The sequence below is a fragment of the Phoxinus phoxinus genome (assembly GCF_949152265.1).
Source record: "Phoxinus phoxinus genome assembly, chromosome: 17".
Lineage (NCBI taxonomy): Eukaryota > Metazoa > Chordata > Actinopteri > Cypriniformes > Leuciscidae > Phoxinus > Phoxinus phoxinus.
In genome coordinates this window covers 23,497,884-23,515,764 of record NC_136892.1, presented here as the reverse complement: position 1 = coordinate 23,515,764, position 17,881 = coordinate 23,497,884, and the positions used below count along the sequence as shown (strand labels likewise).

The 17,881-nt window shown below is 37.1% G+C and overlaps 3 protein-coding genes across 3 annotated transcripts; all 3 read left to right on the top strand.

The window, feature by feature from the left end:
- The first annotated feature begins 1,594 nt into the window (after nt 1-1,594).
- chchd10 (coiled-coil-helix-coiled-coil-helix domain containing 10) lies at nt 1,595-3,923 on the top strand. The gene is made up of 4 exons (XM_079585921.1): nt 1,595-1,816; nt 2,341-2,566; nt 3,406-3,547; nt 3,741-3,923. Exons 1-4 carry the CDS (start codon nt 1,773-1,775, stop codon nt 3,758-3,760), a joined length of 432 nt encoding a protein of 143 aa, XP_079442047.1. The 5' UTR covers nt 1,595-1,772; the 3' UTR covers nt 3,761-3,923.
- A 461-nt stretch (nt 3,924-4,384) lies between these two features.
- Nucleotides 4,385-10,604, top strand: ddt (D-dopachrome tautomerase). Its single transcript, XM_079585922.1, has 3 exons — nt 4,385-4,611; nt 4,754-4,929; nt 9,723-10,604. The coding sequence occupies exons 1-3, from the start codon at nt 4,504-4,506 to the stop codon at nt 9,793-9,795; spliced, it is 357 nt and encodes a 118-aa protein (XP_079442048.1). The 5' UTR covers nt 4,385-4,503; the 3' UTR covers nt 9,796-10,604.
- Nucleotides 10,605-10,915: 311 nt separating this feature from the next.
- LOC306984483 (glutathione S-transferase theta-3-like) lies at nt 10,916-17,004 on the top strand. Its single transcript, XM_079585919.1, has 5 exons — nt 10,916-11,165; nt 13,620-13,707; nt 14,268-14,418; nt 14,631-14,807; nt 14,923-17,004. The coding sequence occupies exons 1-5, from the start codon at nt 11,054-11,056 to the stop codon at nt 15,121-15,123; spliced, it is 729 nt and encodes a 242-aa protein (XP_079442045.1). The 5' UTR covers nt 10,916-11,053; the 3' UTR covers nt 15,124-17,004.
- Nucleotides 17,005-17,881: the final 877 nt, after the last annotated feature.

Genomic DNA, 17,881 nt, shown 5'->3' with positions numbered 1-17,881 from the left:
TTTTTTCACAGATGAAAACGAGACGATAACTAAATAAAAACCTTGTTTTAAATGACGACCACTATGACGAATAAAAACTAGACGGAAATGTAAGGGAGGGACGATTGGGGAAGTGATCCAGTCAGAACTGATTTGCGTTTGTGGAAGACGCGCACATTTGAATTGTAACGTGCTGATCTACCGAGTCGGCATGCGCTTCATGCATGTCTCAAATGAAATCGTTAAAAAATGTAAACGTCTGGGAGAAAGAGAAGAGCAGACAAATGGATAGATCTGAATAAGAGTGACGACGCGAAAGACAGCTTTATTCGGTATGTTTTTCTGTGCGAACACACACACACACGACCCGAAGCGTGCAGCCCCGCACATAGACGCTGCGCGCAAGGACTGAATCGAGCTCTCTTTCGCGTCTGAATGGACAAATACACACAACATTATGCCTAAATGTCCGTTTTGGAGAGTATTCACGTAAACACAGTCGGTTATGTCTTTACAGAACGTACCGTGCATCAGTGCAATTGGATCTGCACACTCTTAAAGTGACAGTGCGTAATAAACCTAATGCCTTCTGTACACTTAATATTGATCAAACAACAAAATAAAAAGAGAAAATTCACTGCTCTTTAATACCTTTAATAAGGATTAATTATATTTAATTTATTCAAATACATATATCTGAACAATCAAATAACACTTCAAATAAATTTTTCTATCGTTTTATGTCGTTCTTTTCACGCTGATGTAAATTTAAGTGTTCATTTATTTTTATTTTATAAGTTTGGTTTTAGTTAGTTATTTTATGCTATAAAAATGGAAATGTGACGTCATGATTGACAGCTGTGGCCACGCTACATATGGGGTGAGTACCAAACACCATCTCCTGGTCCTCACCTGAGTAACTCACTGAAAAAGTTATGTGCACCCCTGCCTATTATTATGCTTCATATGCCTGCCTATTAGGCTATAGTTCAAATGGCTCTGCGTTCACCGCGATGGACTCAATGCCGATATTTTAGTGCCATCTAGTGGGAATGCTTGTGAGTTGTGAGTGTGACATAAGATGAACTACTAGAGTATATATAGTGTTTCTGTTTAGTAAAATGTATGAAAGGATTTCACATTTACAATCATAAATTCAAAAAATTAAATAAAAAAAATCTGTCAAATCATTCTAAATCTCCCTAAATAGCCTACCCTAAATCTCAAATAGGCTATCTTATAAGAGAGAGTAGATTCTACAACCCAATGCCGATATTTTAGTGACATCTAGTGGGAATGCTTGTGAGTGTGACATAATATAAACTATATGTAATGTAATGTAGTGTTTCTGTTTAGTAAAATGTATTAAACGATTTCTCATTCACAATCATGAATTTAGAAAATTTAATTAAAACAAATCTGTCAAATCATTCTAGGCTAGGCCTACCCTAAATCTCAAATATCTTATAAGAGAGCTAGTATTCTACAATCTTGCCTTGGTAGTTTAGGAAAATCATTTGAGCTTCACTTTTATACACAATAGTTTTACGCCACACACACACACAAAAAAATAATTGCGCTTTTCTACAAATTTCTAGAACACTGACGCGCGCATGCGCCATGGCTGTAGTTAGAGTTACCACACAAGGTCAAACACACGTGCGCACATACCGGCTGTCATTCAGTAGTCTGTCTGTGTGGATAGAGAGGATATAACTAACCCCTCGCTTTGTTCGAGACTTTATAATAATAATAATATTGGGCATTAATTGCGGTTACGATCTACTTTTGAAATGGCAAGAGGAAGCCGCAGTCGTCCTTCAACAGCACAAGCAAGGTAACGTTATGCCAATTGATAGTTTTGTTACGCACTGTAATTCTGCGTTAGCGAGCTGCAAGCTTATTTTGACTCAATGTAAGAGTTAAGTTACACGATATAGCAGCATTAAATGAAAAACTCCAGACTGTGGAACTGTAGGGGAAAAAACCCCACTAAACAATGTTTGTTTGCTTAGAAATTAGGGAATTCAGATATCCCTTTGTGTAGCCTATCCTAAATACATCCAGTAGGTGAAAGGTCAAACCAAAAACCTTATTCTTTATGACAAGGAGTTGAAAAGCATTCATATCTGCTTAGTGTTTATTTATTTATGCGTAATGTCTGTCATTTAATTGCCTATGATTCAAGCAGACTTTATCTTCTTTCCATCTGAAGTTGCCAAAAGCAGCTCAAACTAAGTCGTGTTTGCATCACGTGATACTAATTCAGGTTAATGTCAAATATATTCGTTATATATGTATAACTTGCTTATACTTAGTTACTTGGACTCAATAACATAGTTCACCTTATTTCCTTGTCAGTGCGCCTGCCCCATCCTATGCTCCAGCCCCCGCACCACCTCCTCCAATGGCAGTGGCCCCTGCCGCGGTCCAGCCCAAACAGCCAGGTCTCATGGCCCAAATGGCCACCACAGCTGCCGGAGTGGCAGTCGGCTCGGCTGTAGGGCACGTGATGGGCAGTGCCATCTCGGGTGCTTTCAGTGGAGGCAGCAGCTCGGAGGCACCCAAACCAGCACCTTCATATCAGGTGATGCCTGAAAAATGTCATATTTATCAGTGAAATAAATTTTTCCATTGAGTGCAAACTGTTTTATTGGGATTTTTAAAAAAGGATTCATTACAGAGTTATAAGCCATGAACCAAAACATTACAAACTTTGATTTGAAGCAAAAAAAGTATTTACAAAAAGATAAAGGTACAAGACTTAGGCTAAAGGCTTTGAGGGAAAGAACTAAAATCCCATGAAGCATTGCAAATGACAAATTAAAAACCACAGATATATAAAACTGTTGATTTAGAGATGTTGTTTACAAATATTTAAGTATTTTGGGAGCGTAGGGAGCGCTTTCACAGTGTGTCATGGGACTTACCTTTTTCTGATCGGTGCAGAATCATGGGTAATGTAGTTTTTCACCATCTGCTGTTAAACATGGTCATTTAAAAAAAGTTGAAATAATGCGGACGGCTTGGATCAACAAAAGCATATAGAATTGATTAACAACTTTGTTATTTAATGGTTTATATGTTGTTGTTAAAAAATGTATTACCTTATGGAGAAAATAAATTGGATTTTTACTTCCAGAACTCGACTGTTGCACTCGGCAGCAACAGTTAGTGCCAACATATATCAGGCTCCAATTTTTTAAAATAATTTTTATTTAAATTTCCATGGGTGCACTTCTTAATGTCACTATCAACGTCAGTAAACTTGTCCAATAGATCGCTGGCTTGCATACGTGATGATGATACGATTGATTTTAATGTACTTTTTTATCTTAATGGAGAATATGAAACAAACCGAGAAGCATGGCAGTGGTTACATCTCCTCATCCTGTATTTCTCTGTCTGTTTTCTTCATGTTTTCAGGAGCCCTCACGACTTCCACCCTCTCAGTCTGGCCCATGTCTCTTTGAGGTGAGGCAGTTCCTGGACTGTGCCACGACTCAGGCTGATCTGAGCTTGTGCGAAGGCTTCAATGAAGCTCTTAAGCAGTGCAAACTCTCACAGGGTAAGCCTCTCGTCAACAGCCAACAACAATTTTAAATCGGATTGTTTTGTTTCAAAGTGCTTGAAATGCGAAAAAATATTTTGTAAGAATTACTCACGAATAAAGTGAAAGATACACTTGCATTTATGTAGGCTAATGTGACAAATAAAAACTCTTGTCTTTGGTATGACTTCGTGATATGTTGTCCCTTTAGGTGTAACATCTCTGGTGTGATGGAGAACTTGGAAGATCTAAACACTAGATTGAAGATTAGTCCTCGAAATCTCCAGCAGTTAATTTGAATTACTTATTATGTAGATAGTTGTGAAATACATACCAGTACTTCTGAATGTGAGATCATGTAAATGATGTTGTACAATTAAAAAGCTGCTATTTATCTTTTTTCTTTGGTTTATTTTTTTAAACATGTGAATGTCATACAAATAATATGTCGTCATGCTGCTCTGATGTGTAACTTTTCTGTTGTGTGTAGTCTGTTTCATGTGCACAAGTGTATGCCATTTGATAATGATTTAATGACTTACAAGGATCTAATAGAGTTACAAAACAAAAGCCTGATAACTAGTGATATGACACTCTTTCCTAACTAAATTTGCTCTGCAAGACTTGATTACACAATCTCTTAGTTTGTCAGAAGTAAAGAAAAAACAAATACTGACAGCATTTTTCACTTTATACAAACAAGGAACAGAGCATTGGATTCAGTATGCAGAATAGAAACACTATTTTGTAAAATTGCAATTTTGAATTGACATTGATAAAAACAAAAAAACATGATTCAACCTGTTTAAATCTCATCGTACAAGAGGCGTGAAAGGAATTCGGCATGCTGACCAATCACAGAGCTCGGTGAACAGGCGTCTCTGTCTTTCAACCAATCAGAGAGGGCGGTGTATCACAGAAGAGGGGTTACGGGTCGTTCTCACACATTACTCGGCAGCAGTAACTTATTCAAAATGCCGTTCATAGATTTAGAAACTAACTTACCTGCAAGCAAGTTTCCAGAAGACTTTCTGAAAAGACTATGCTCTACATTGGCTGCAGCGTTGGGGAAACCGGAAGACGTGAGTAACTTATGCCAGAATAAGCTATGCAAAGGGAAAAAAAGTGGTTCTTACAATGGTCTGTGGACAGAAGATATTTTTCTATACACGTTATTATATATCTTGACCTTGATCATTATGACTTCCGCCGCCATTTCTCCAGAGGATGAATCTGGTGGTAAAGACTGACCTGCCGATGATGATCGCAGGGTCCTGCTCCCCGTGTGTGTTCATGTCCGTGTCTGCCATTGGAGTGACTGATACTGCGGAGAAGAATAAGGAACACAGCGCCAAAATCTTCCAGTTCCTGAAAGGAGAGTTTGGGCTGAGCGATGACCGGTAAATTAATAAATAAATAAAAAGATGGGAAAACACAGGGTTGAACACACCTTGAATATGTTAGTTACCTACTTCAATAAAAGTTATAACGTAGAGCTTGAAATCTAATTTTTTTAAAAAGTAAACCTCTTTGTGAAAGACGGACTAAAATGTTGATTGACATTACATTAATGTGCGTGAATATTTGATATTGTCCATCCCCCTTAATTATAAATCCCACCTACCATTGACAAGTTAATAAGTAGAAAATCATGGGGCGCATCTCATTCAGCTCCCTAGTTCATAAATAATTATATAATGTACTTGTGGCACTGTTAAAGAGCATATTATAAAATGTTCTCACAAAAACGACTCCAGAAGCCACTGTAGCATATTTATAAGTTTTTTTTTAAAGAAAATCTAGTTCCTACATTATTTTTCTATACATTGACTCGTTGGGTCTTCTAACCTGCAACATGCCCTTTAAGGACATAGCCTACTTCTGGCACTGGTAAGGACCCTGGCTCACTACACATTGGTGGCCTCTGAAATCTCATACTCTTTTGAGTAGGTACTTATTTTGAATAAGTAATTACTTTATGACCGCTGAAAATGTATGTTCTATATAGCATGAGTGTGTAGTATGAATGTAATCGGTTTGTATTACATTCGCCATGGTCTCATTATCATGTGACCTACCAGCGTCAGTCACTTCACTGCCATTCATAAATCGCCAGAAGAAGTAGGTCACCCGAGTATTTTCCTACTCTTGCATGAGTACTTTGAATTCGGACATACTTCTTTTGTCACATACTGTTTTTCACTTACTATATAGTTGGGAAGTAGCCTATACAATTTCGGATACAACCATTTGGGACACTGATGACCAGTGTTGCCAAGTCTGCAGTTTGATTTTGGCGCTCCAACACACCCAAAACACCCCCCAGATGTACAAATTCAGCAGAGAATTCGGCCCCCTGATGGGAATTTTTGGGCTACTTTTGTTGCACAGACCTGGCAACCCTGCTGATGACTTTGTTTTCGGTGAAATGACACCATCCTCATTGTACAACATCATTACTAGTATTTATGCACAACAGCAGAACTGATGTCTTTCTGACATTTTTTAAAATGTTATTTAAAGTACATTATGATAAACACTTTGCTTGTTAAACATGCAACATTTCAGCCGTAAACAAAATTTCAAATGTTTGCTACATAGTTCATCATCTGCCTAGAGATGCATATTTATGCTGAAATATAATTAAACAATAGTTTGTGTTTTAAAAACATCTATCGCTTGTCATTATGTGTGTCGAGTTGGGTCACATGCTTTGTATCGTGCTTGAGAATTTCAGTTAAGGGAACATATGCTGCATCCGAAATCACATACTTCCCTATTATATAATGGGTGAAAAACAGTGTGACAAAAGAAGTATGTCCGAATCATAAAAGAGTAGGATGACCTACTACTTCTGGCGAGATTCTGAAGTGTGCATTACGATGGACACTTTACTATCCCATGAGACCACAGGAGAGGATTTGTGAATGGCAGTGCTATATTACTGACGTTGGTGGGTCACATGATAATGACAACAGGGCAAATGTAGTAAATATGGATTACATTCATTCTACATAGAATGTACTTTTTGGGTAATTCAAAATAAGTACCTACTCAAGAGACGATGCGATTTTGGACGCAGGCCTACGGAGCATCAATGCTCCCTGGTTTTCATGGTGCATTGTGGGACTTTTTAGGGAGCAAATGTTTCAGTGCACTGGTAGGATTTTGCAATTGAGACAGCCCTTAAAATGTCAGACTCCCTGATCAGGGCCCTGACTACTGAACTAGGGATCTGATTAAAGGGATAGTTCACTTTAAAATGAAAATTCAGTCATCATATACTCACCCTCAAGTTGTTTCAAACCTGAATTTTAAATACATACAGGTTTGAAACAACTTGAGGGTGAGTAAATGATGACAGAATTTTAATTTTAAAGTGAACTATCCCTTTAAAGTAACACTAGGTAACTTTTGCTCTCGGGGTCCCCCTACAGTTGGGAAACAGTATTGTCCCCTACAACTGCCGTAAACTCTGTCATCCTACATGCACGTGCATTTGTTGACAACCATGATAGCCCTGAACACTGTAGTAGGAGTTCACATGCAGGTGTTCTGCTTGCGTCGCGTGTGAAATGTCTTCATCCAGGTACAGTGGCATATATTTCAGCATGTCATATGAATATAATTTCATGGGTTTTATTTTTTTTCTAACGACAAATGATCGCAATGCTCACGTTTACAAGCCAGTGTCATTATAGTAGCCTAGTCTATTGGTTACCGTTTTACTGAATCTATATGATACTTCAATGCAATGTTTGAGTGGTAGATAATAACCATATCGTCAATATTATAATATCAAGCTACCATAGATGAATCTGCAAATTTTACAAATCGATTTGCATTATAGCTCGAGGCAAGACAAATAAACAAATATCACAGACATGTTAGGTATCCTAAAATATGATTTTGTACATCTTATATATTTACTTGCAAGAATGTAGCCCATACAAAACTTGTACACGCCGTTTAGACATAGGCTTTCATTTGATATTTTTTTATACTTACCGTACTAGTCCAAAAGCATGACAGCCAGTTATGCGCGGGTCAATGTATAAACAACCCGCACCCGACCGACGTTTTCAACTACCCGCCCGCATTTTTTTAAAGTAGCTAGTAAATGCTCATCGTAGCGTCATTGGGCCATAGACGTAGGAACTAGGGGTGCACATTTTTCTGAATGCTGTATGATATAGCCTAGTGTTATGTAATAAAGGCTTGATTTATTCATTTATTTCGTTTCATTTTCTTAACAATTAAGATGCTGCATGTGTTTATCCAGTCTAACCGAAGTGTGCGTCTCTCCCCGGACTTTCCCAACAAAAATCCCGCCCCCTCTCAGCAAATACATTTAAACTGACATTACTGAGCTATATGCGTTTAAAAGTAGCCTATTAAAATGGCACAATGGCATTGCTCAGTTCACTTCAACGTGTTGGGAAATCTGGCATTTTGTCCCGCGTCAGCTTTTATTCAAAAGTTAATAACGCGCTCAACATTCAAAAGGTAAATAAGGATTTCCCACTTTCATCTCTGCCTGCAGACTGAGCTCGTGCGTCATCTTCGCACCAGTTATTCAGCCAATAAAGTGTAGGCCTATGTATTTCATAGACAATTGAGTCTAGTACTATATAAATTACAAAGGTTTAATTGGCATTTATTTCAAACGACCTGACCGACCGCGACCCGAATATCATTAAAAATATTTTTGGATGACTCGTAACCGCAGGCACCCGCTCATTTTGGATCAATCCGCGCATCACTGATGACAGCCAAGTCCGCATCGGTCGGGCACCCCTCCTCCTTCAGCTCACGCCAGCGAGAAAACGCTGGCCCAATTTTGATCCTCGTTCTGCCTTTAATGCGATCACTTTCTCGTTTCCTCTTTTTGCTTTGCTCCGACAAAACCTTTGCTTTCTTGCTTTTCTGTGCTGCTTCCGCCATGACTATAACATTTGGCAAACAAACACTAGTTTGGCTCGCACGTCCGATTTTAAGGAAGTGGGGGTGGTGGTGGAATTGACGTATATGCCGTAAAGCAGTCGAATTTTGTAGTTCTCTTTGTTCGCCGGTTACTACCCGAAACCCGAAGTTTAAAAGTACGATTAAAAACGCTACAGACCCCGTCAGGCTATGGCAGACGTGTCATTCAACCTGTTGTAAGTCGATGTACCATCACAAGAGACTTGGAAATATATTATGAAGGTTGAAAAGTTACCTAGTGCTGCTTTAAGACTCAAAATGGCTACCAGATATACCAACTTTCCTTAAAGGAGAACTCCAGCGCAAAATGAACCTTTGGTCTAATTACACATTGTTACCTAGTCAACCGTTATCTGAGATTTGTTTTCATGATTATCGAATGTAAATAGTTTTATCTCTAAAAACAGTTTAGCCTATAACGCTAGTATAACGCTAGTATATGGGGCATGGAGTAATGACAAATAAAAATCGCTTGTTAATACCACTAACAAGGCTCAAAATAGCCCCACACTAACACGGCAGCATAATGAGGGTCCCTACCTTCAAACCGAAGCATTGAGAACTGTGTCAGTGTCCAGACAGTTTAATAAGAAGATATTTTATACATACAGTCAACTTCACGTATACAGGCAGAAGCCATCTTAGAAAAACAGACTCGATCAGTCGATCAACGAAACGCCGATCCAAATGCGCTGAACTGTGTAGAATCTCATATGGTCCAGCGCATTTAGATCGGCGTTTCGTTGATCGACTGATCGAGTCTGTTTTTCTAAGATGGCTTCTGCTTGTATACGTGAAGTTGACTGTATGTATAAAATATCTTCTTATTAAACTGTCTGGACACTGTCAAAGTTCTCAATGCTTCGGTTTGAAGGTAGGGACCCTCATTATGCTGCCGTGTTAGTGTGGGGCTATTTTGAGTCTTGTTAGTGGTATTAACAAGCGATTTTTATTTGTCATTACTCCATGCCCCATATACTAGCGTTATACTACCGTTATAGGCTAAACTGTTTTTAGAGATAAAACTATTTACATTCGATAATCATGAAAACAAATCTCAGATAACGGTTGACTAGGTAACAATGTGTAATTAGACCAAAGGTTCATTTTGCGCTGGAGTTCCCCTTTAAAAGCGACCTTTGTTCAAGCCATAGTTTGCGTTATGAAATATAATGTCCTGATTGTCTTTCTCTTCTTATTTCTGTTGCAGTGTTTTAATATTGTTCTACCCTCTGGAGCCGTGGCAGATTGGGAAGAAAGGAACAGTTATGAGCTTCCTATAAGGCCTTCCTTGTTTGAAAGTGAATTCTTCATATATGTGATTCCTATTTGGGATTCAGCTAGCTGAGTTATAAGGAAGTTGTGTTCTTATAGAATTAAGAATATTTTGCATTAACATCTCCAGGTTCTCTTGAAAAGTAGCTAATTTATGTGATTTGAAAATAATCTGTTTACTAATAAGTTCAATATAAAATGCATTTAGCATTTTGATAGCAAGTTATAGTGGGTTGGGTGTGTCTATTTTTTAGTTTAAAAAGTTTAAGAAATTAAGCTATAAGAGTATATTATAATAATGTATTCCATTAGCATTGTGTTTGTGAAACTTTTCCAGGGAAAGTGCCACATCAATCAATATATTATTAACCACATTTATCGGTCAAATCAGGCCATATAAAAATCAAGAATCATCTAATCACAAGCTTATAAAAGCCGTAGAAATTATTCAAAGCCAATGTAGTCAGTTTAGAGTGATTTATGAATTGCACATTTACTTTTAAGACATCAGTTTCAAACACATTTTCTTTGGTATAGTACAGAGTCAGACTGTGTTTGTCAAGAACATTGATTCAGCCTTCCAAATAAAGATTTGCAAAAACAAAAATGCTCAAGTAAAATGTCTGTGTAATTCATTCTGGGGATTTGGTACAACGTAGGTTGCATTTGCTTCCAAGGGAAAGTTGACAAATTAAATTCAGACCTCGGTGTCTCATGGTTCAAGAAGAAAGGTAGAACACTGAGTGTTTTTGCACATAAATAAAAATGTATTAATAAATTGTCATTGTAAAGTGAATAAACAATTTTTATCTCCAAGCAAGTTTTATAAAGACTTTCTAAAGTCAGGAAAGTAGTTTATTAGTATAGTATTATGTATTATCTTCTGTAGGGATATCTTCAATATCTGGAGTTTTACAAGATACTGATCAAAAATGCATAAATTAATTTGTAAAATAATATATTTCTTGTTCTATGAGCTGTCACGGTCAAAATACTGTGGGAAGAAAAGAAATGGGGAAAAAATGTATCCAACGTTTTTTATTTCACATTTGACAATATTAATTAGCTTTAAATGTTACCAGTATTGGGTCATTTCGTGATATTTTTGATACATTTGTACACACTTACGATGTCATGTGCTCTAGTCAGTGTACAGAGTTCAACGGGGTGTGGTGTAGTAGTCATATATACGGTAACCTAGCACTAGGCAGCAAGTCCTTGGTAGCACTGCAGTCATTTTATTGCTTCAGTCAGGTCCTTTAAAAAATGTCTTTGGAAATTTATTTGGATTTGTTTTCGCAGCCCTGTCGCTCTGTTTACATCTTTACCAAGAAAAACAACATCCAGTTCGACCACAAGAAGATTACGCTGTTTGACGGTAATACATCGTTGTATAAAACTGCGTGGAGTTTGTTTGTGTGCACTTTACTTTTATTTTGCAGCATTCATCAAGGAAGGAATTTTCATAGGAAGGAAAAGCTTTATAGGCTATTAGAAGTTCTTCATTTTATAATATCGTTTCCCCTTTTGGCACAATTTAATTGTGTGTGTGTGTGTGTGCATGCGTGCGTGTGTGTGTGTGGAGAGAAAGTTGCGGTTGCTTGGACTACATGCAGTCCTAGTGTCAGATGTGGTTAGTCAAGCTTAGGCCTACTTGGCAAACAATAGGGGATTATCCATAGACAGTATGGGATTATCACGCTGATACGTAGTAGCCTACTTCCGCATTCAGTGATCTTTGTGCACTGCCACTTCCGGTGAATCACTCATCACTCTGGCGAACCCATAATGGACGACCCTAAGTTTATTTATACTGCATCCCCACCTCTGCATTATATATTTATACAAACATACGTGCTACCTTGTTTTATTTTAAAGTTTAGTGGTAAAAAAAGAGGTGGGTAAACTATAAATTCTGGTGGACCACGACCTGGTCACCCGGTGTATGTGTATCCTGATGACATCGCTATAGGCTATCATTTGATGTTAGGCCTACTACCAAGGATATCACTGGTTGTTCCCTCATCCCTCATAAAGTTTATAAATGAAAAAACAGAGAGAGCAAAAATATTTTTTAACCCGTAATTGCAAAACGAAAACGGTTGTTGTATTTTTAAAACGCAAAGTTGAACACCAAAATTTTAACTGTAGGCTACACCAAATGCTGCGCAAAAAAAAGATATATATATATATATATATATATAGACAAATTTTTGTTTATGACTTTTTGCCCTGTTATTAAACATTTAAAATATTCACAAATTAATATGGATTTTTTTTTTTTTTACTATTTTTCTAAGACAAAATTAGAACCTGGAAATGATATTTTTTCCCCGCAGTGCTGAATGAGAAGAGCCATAGCAATGTAATTTAGGTGAGTTAGGCTAATAATAATAAAATGTGTCTGAAAAAATAACGAGGCATTTTAATTGTTTATTAATAAACTATTGTTTCCAAATCAGTGTCGGCTAAAAAAACATATCTCCATCTCCGCTGTTAAGCGGATGCGCCTTTAGAGAGAAATGCACCTTTCACGCATTACATAATCAGAAGAATGTATTAGCTTTCGATTCGAATTTGTTCGTTTAAAAGTGGACATTTCAAGCTTTAGCCTACATCAGTGATGCGCGGGTTAGTTGAAAACGTCGGTCGGGTCGGGTGCGGGTTGCTTATACATTGACTCGCGCATCACTGGCCTACATAGGCTATATTTAGTTTCAGTTCTCGCGCTCCAGTTCACGGAGATCATGAAAGCGCGCCTAAAGCACAACGTTTTCTTGTTATTGTGAGTTTACACAAATAAAAGTAGTTGCGAATAATGTATTATTATATTCTGTATGACCAGAAATTATAGAGTATTTTATGTTGTTTCCACTGTTGATAGGAAAATGCAAGTGTTCGCGTCCGCGGCTCCGTGTCATGCAGTGCGCGCTCACACTCCGCTCCACAAACCCTTGGATATGCGTCAAAATCTTGTGTTTATTTGTGATATTCTTAGCCCAGTATTATTATTGTCTAACCCGTATTATGAATGACATTTGATGAATTGCTTTGTTCCTTTTTTTGGATAAAAGCGTCTTCTAAATATGTCGCCTAATAAATGTTATAATAGCCTAATGATAATAATAATAATTATTATTTGTGTAGGCTACACGGAGCCCAAACACGGTCAAGTAAATGCGCAAAAAACTCTTTCCAAATATTCCTTTTTCGAATTGCCTGAATAACCACCTCATGCGAAATTTACGTGTTATGTATTTTCAATTCGCAATTTCAATGTGCGCAATTTGAATGGAAACGCAGCTACTGACAGTAATGCAGCGTCTAGGTTTAACAACCTATGAAACTAATAATGAACAATATTAAACTAGAACGAAATAAGCTTAATTTAAAATGGCTTAGGCTATAAGAGGTGGATAAACGCACTTTGGAGGTGGGTAAACGCTATTTCAGAATTTTGGGAGGTGCGCCAAAGCGGCGTTTACGTGCGTTTAGCCTCCCCTACATCCCGGCGAAACGCTTTAATCCACTTCTTCCTTAGACTCAGTTCAGTCGGGAATCCATGGAAACTTAAATAAGGTTGGCGTTGTTTGTTTGATTGACAAAGTGGAACAGAGCAGTGACATCTAGCCTTCGTTTCAGCCATTGTTGAACTGCGCCGGAAGTGGACATGCACAAAGTTGAAAAATCCCGCCCATGAAACCCGGAAGCGTGATAATCCCCTATTATGTAGTTTCTCCTGCACGTATTTGAACATTTAAGTTGTATCTAAATAAAAGAAAACCCCGATATTATTACATGAGTATTTTACCAAAACGTAATTGTCCCTTAGGTTATCAATATGGTGAAGAGTATGGAAAAATCAATCTGTTAAGAAAACTACCAGCAATCAAAGATGGAGACTTTTGCTTGGCTGAAAGGTATGTGGTCTATGGAATGCAAGTTATTCCTTGTTTTCAATTTAATTTGAGATCTAATAGTGATAAAATATTTGTTTTAAAAAAAAACTACTGGTTTCAGCAATTTCTTCTTTTATCTTAGTTCTTTCTGTGTGTATTCAACAACTGAGATCTAAAGAATAATTCCACACCATCTTTTACACCACCAATATTCATAGTTGTTGAGGGGTGAGAGAATGCAGAAGTAAAAACAAATATTTTTGATAGACCCTTTTTTGGTCTGAATACATTTTCAGTGTGCTTTTTTGTTAGAAATGAATAATAACATGTTGATTTTTGTTGTGTTTTTTGCATATTTTAATCGTTTTTTTAGTTATGACTTATTTTTTGCTTGTTTTATTTTTAAATAATTTTATATAAATATTGAAGCTTGAGGCCCCCGGCACCGTGCTTGAGAACCACAGTTCCAGATAAATATGAATATAAGTGTTGAGATTCAGATACACCTGTTGTTTGTTTTGTGACTTCTGTGAAACTGTTTATTGTGTAAATTAACTGTTTCTTCCTGTTCAAATCCCTAGTATTGCGATTATGATGTACCTGGCTGAGAAGTTCCACACTCCGGACCACTGGTACCCAGCTGACTTGCAAAAGCGTGCTAGAGTAAATGAATATCTATCATGGCAACACACTGCCATACGGACACATGGATCCAGGATACTCTGGTTCAAAGTGAGTAAAGCGTATTTGTTCTCATTCGAAGGCACTAGTGAACAGAACAGTGCTTAGATTGCAGCAAATCCCTTGTTGATGGCTGACTCCAGTCCAATTGTTCTGTGATTTTGGGATTGAAACCTAATCTTTAGAATTGCTATTCAGCTAACTGCTAGCTTTTTGATTGTTATTTGTTAATGGAACTAAATTGTTTTCTTGTATTGCTGTAGCTTTTGATCCCAAAAGCTATGGGAGTTGAGGTCCCTAAAGAAAAGTTGGACAATGCAGTTGAGAGTTTTGACGGATCACTGAAACTTTTTGAGGAGAAGTTCCTGCAAGGCAAACCGTTCATTGTTGGTGATCAGATCTCATTGGCTGACCTGGTTGCTATTGTGGAAATCATGCAGGTATAATTTCAATTCAAGATAAAGCAAAATGATAACCTGAGAATTTAGGGGGAATAATATCTGGCACAATATACACATTTGATAACGCCTTGTCATTTCTGATGGTTTGTTTCAGCCTGTAGGTGCTGGCATGGATGTGTTTGAGAACAGACCCAAGCTCAAGGCATGGAAGGACAGAGTCAGAGAAGAAATTGGGGCTGAGCTGTTTGATGAGGCCCATCAGACAATCCTCTCTCTCCAGGAGGAAGTGAAAACCATGGATCCCAAAAAGATGGAGCCCTTAAGATCCAAAATTTTGAAATATTTCCTCTCATAAACAAACTGGTAGACATTTTTGGTTAAAACAGCCAGTTATTCATGCATGAAACTTTAATTATACAAAAGATACTTTATAATTTTCTCAGTAATTCCATATAATTTCCATTTGATTAACCACTAAGAATGAAATTAGTTTTTATTAAATTGTATATGCAAAGACAACCATTATGACAATCATTAATTTTTCTGTGTAGAATTTACCTCAAAATGAAGCAAACTGTGAAATCGTGTTTCCAGCTGTTTACTCTAAAATTCTGAATTGCTGCACTCACTGTGACCTTATCGTTTAAAAAACTAGGCAATAAAACACAGACACTCAATACAGCATTGTTCCAGAATATCACTAAACACCCATGGGAAAGAGCTGGGAGGAATGTTTCCTCCCTGTGTGTTTATGGAATGTAATCAGATATTAGGGTGAATTGCCCTAATGTGGGACATTTTTTGCACTTTAGACTTCTGTGACATATTGCGATGTGTAACCAAAACATTAAATCCACACCCAATACCATTTAAAAAACCCCATTATGTTTCCTAATCAAATCAAAGGAGAAAATTCAATTCAAATAACCCATTCATAAGAGAAATTATAGACATATTAGTGCTCTTATAGCAAGTCGTCTGAGACAATCTGCAGCTTTCCTAATGTGGGACAGTTGTGTTCCCAATATGGGACACTGAAAAATCTATGATAAAAAGACCAAAAATCACATTGATACATGTAGAATAGTAAAATCTTATTTTATTTCTAGATTGTCTCTTAAATCTTAGTTAGTAATTTTATCTTTTAAATAGATAAATCCTTTCCCTTTTTTAGATTTATCCTTTCCCTGTTTCTGCCTCTATTTCTGCATCTGACAATCAGCCCCTGTCTTTCTCACCTTTGCCACTGTGATCTGAAATACATTTCATTGAAGAATCAGATGCATAAAATAAAGTGGAATGGCTTTATTGGTTTTTTTCTACTGCGTTTTTTAAATTCAGAGCTATTTTTTATTTGAAGTCAACTACCTACCTTTTACACACACACACACACACACACACACACACACACACAGAGAGAGAGAGAGAGACACACACACACACACACACGTACGCATGCACATGCACACGCACACATACACACACACAAAAAAGAGCCTTCAAACCACCCTCCAAGAAAAAAAAATTCACATGACTGTAAAAATCTGCATTAACAGTATTCTAATATTGCATTACAAGACTAAAACCATGTAAATAACCATGTTTGTCCCACAAACCATGCCCCACCACACAGTTTTGACTCATTGAAGCACTGTCCCACATTAGGCTGGTCATGCTGTCCCGGATTTGGAAACCACATTTCCTAATGTGGGACACTAGGAAATTTGATAAAAATATAAAATATATAGTTTATACACACAAAGTTACACTATTTTTTGATGGACAAACATTTCATAAGCATATTAGGCTAAAAAGTAGCAGGATTGTTTTGTTTAAAATGTATTTAACTCCTTAACATCAAATTTGTTAAAACTCTATGTCAGTAACCTTCGGATGGTCTTCACTCAAAGTGCCTCCTGTTTGATGATTGCTCCACCCTCAAATATGATTGGACATTTGATAGGTCATGTGATTTTGATAACATGACACCACAGCTTTGTCTAACCAATAGTTTCACTGTCATTCATGTATTTATGTGGGCTCTACAAACACTAGACCTTAGGTGTCCCACATTAGGCAGTGTCCCACATTATGGCAATTCACCCTATGCGATTTCCTGCAGCATATACTCTGCATGAATAGCACTTTTTGTTAATTTCTTGTGGAGAAAAACAATGTAGTCAGATTTTTTCCCCTATAAATCTCCCAAATATTATCTATAAAGTTATATTTCGTCACCAGTCTCTGTCTGTTTATTTTACCTTTATGTGGCTAAAAAGAGGGTAGGCTACATTTAGTCAATTCTGCACGAATAGCACGTTTTGTTAATTTCTTGTGGATAAATTATTTTTTTCTGTCTTTTCCTATAAATCTCTCCAATATTGTAAATAAATATCTTTCGTCACCAGACTACTTCCTCTCTACACGAAAAAAGCATTTTATAAAAAAAAATAGTCTAGACAAAATTTGAGTCTGTTTAAACATAATCGACAAAATGTGCCTATATGAAGGGTTATATTTGCTAACAGTTGTTCACATCAGTAAATAATGTCAAGTGAGAGCTCAGTGGAATTTGAAAACCTTATGGAAGACATATCATTTTCATTATTAAAATGAAAATGTTTGGAGGCCTCTGGCTGAGCCAGTTTATTGAAGGAGCTTATCTGTGTTCACTTTCATTGTGCAGAAAACAGCAACGTCATCATCATTTCACTGAACAAAACATGTTAATAATATACAGGAACCACCTGACAAAGCTTCCTTTTTTCCCGGGTCAATTCCTTTAAAACTGCTCTTAAGGAAATGGTCGTATTTCTATTCTCTGAAAGTGAAACCTGCTTCAACGTGTAGCGTGGACCAGATTGCGGCGTCGTGGAAAGTGAATAACCTACTGAACTTGTGGCTGCATTTCAACTGCAGAGTGGAGGGCATGTTTTAACTATTTAATCAAGCGATCATAATGAGCGAAAAAGGATGTTGTCATTCAGTAGGTCAGTGTTTTTTCGACTACTACACGTTAAAGAGCATATTATAAAATGTTCTCACAAAAACGACTCCAGAAGCCACTGTAGCATATTTATAAGTTTTTAAAAAAAGAAAATCTAGTTCCTACA

Excerpts from the sequence above, each read along its gene's own strand:
- ddt (XM_079585922.1), top strand. The coding sequence starts at position 4,504 with ATGCCGTTCATAGATTTAGAAACTAACTTACCTGCAAGCAAGTTTCCA. Across the intron at positions 4,612-4,753 it reads CGTTGGGGAAACCGGAAGAC|AGGATGAATCTGGTGGTAAA; the intron begins GTGAGTAACTTA and ends CCATTTCTCCAG. Across the intron at positions 4,930-9,722 it reads TTTGGGCTGAGCGATGACCG|TGTTTTAATATTGTTCTACC; the intron begins GTAAATTAATAA and ends TTTCTGTTGCAG.
- LOC306984483 (XM_079585919.1), top strand. The coding sequence starts at position 11,054 with ATGTCTTTGGAAATTTATTTGGATTTGTTTTCGCAGCCCTGTCGCTCT. Across the intron at positions 11,166-13,619 it reads GAAGATTACGCTGTTTGACG|GTTATCAATATGGTGAAGAG; the intron begins GTAATACATCGT and ends ATTGTCCCTTAG. Across the intron at positions 14,808-14,922 it reads CTATTGTGGAAATCATGCAG|CCTGTAGGTGCTGGCATGGA; the intron begins GTATAATTTCAA and ends GGTTTGTTTCAG.
- chchd10 (XM_079585921.1), top strand. The coding sequence starts at position 1,773 with ATGGCAAGAGGAAGCCGCAGTCGTCCTTCAACAGCACAAGCAAG. Across the intron at positions 2,567-3,405 it reads AACCAGCACCTTCATATCAG|GAGCCCTCACGACTTCCACC; the intron begins GTGATGCCTGAA and ends TCATGTTTTCAG. Across the intron at positions 3,548-3,740 it reads GCAGTGCAAACTCTCACAGG|GTGTAACATCTCTGGTGTGA; the intron begins GTAAGCCTCTCG and ends TTGTCCCTTTAG.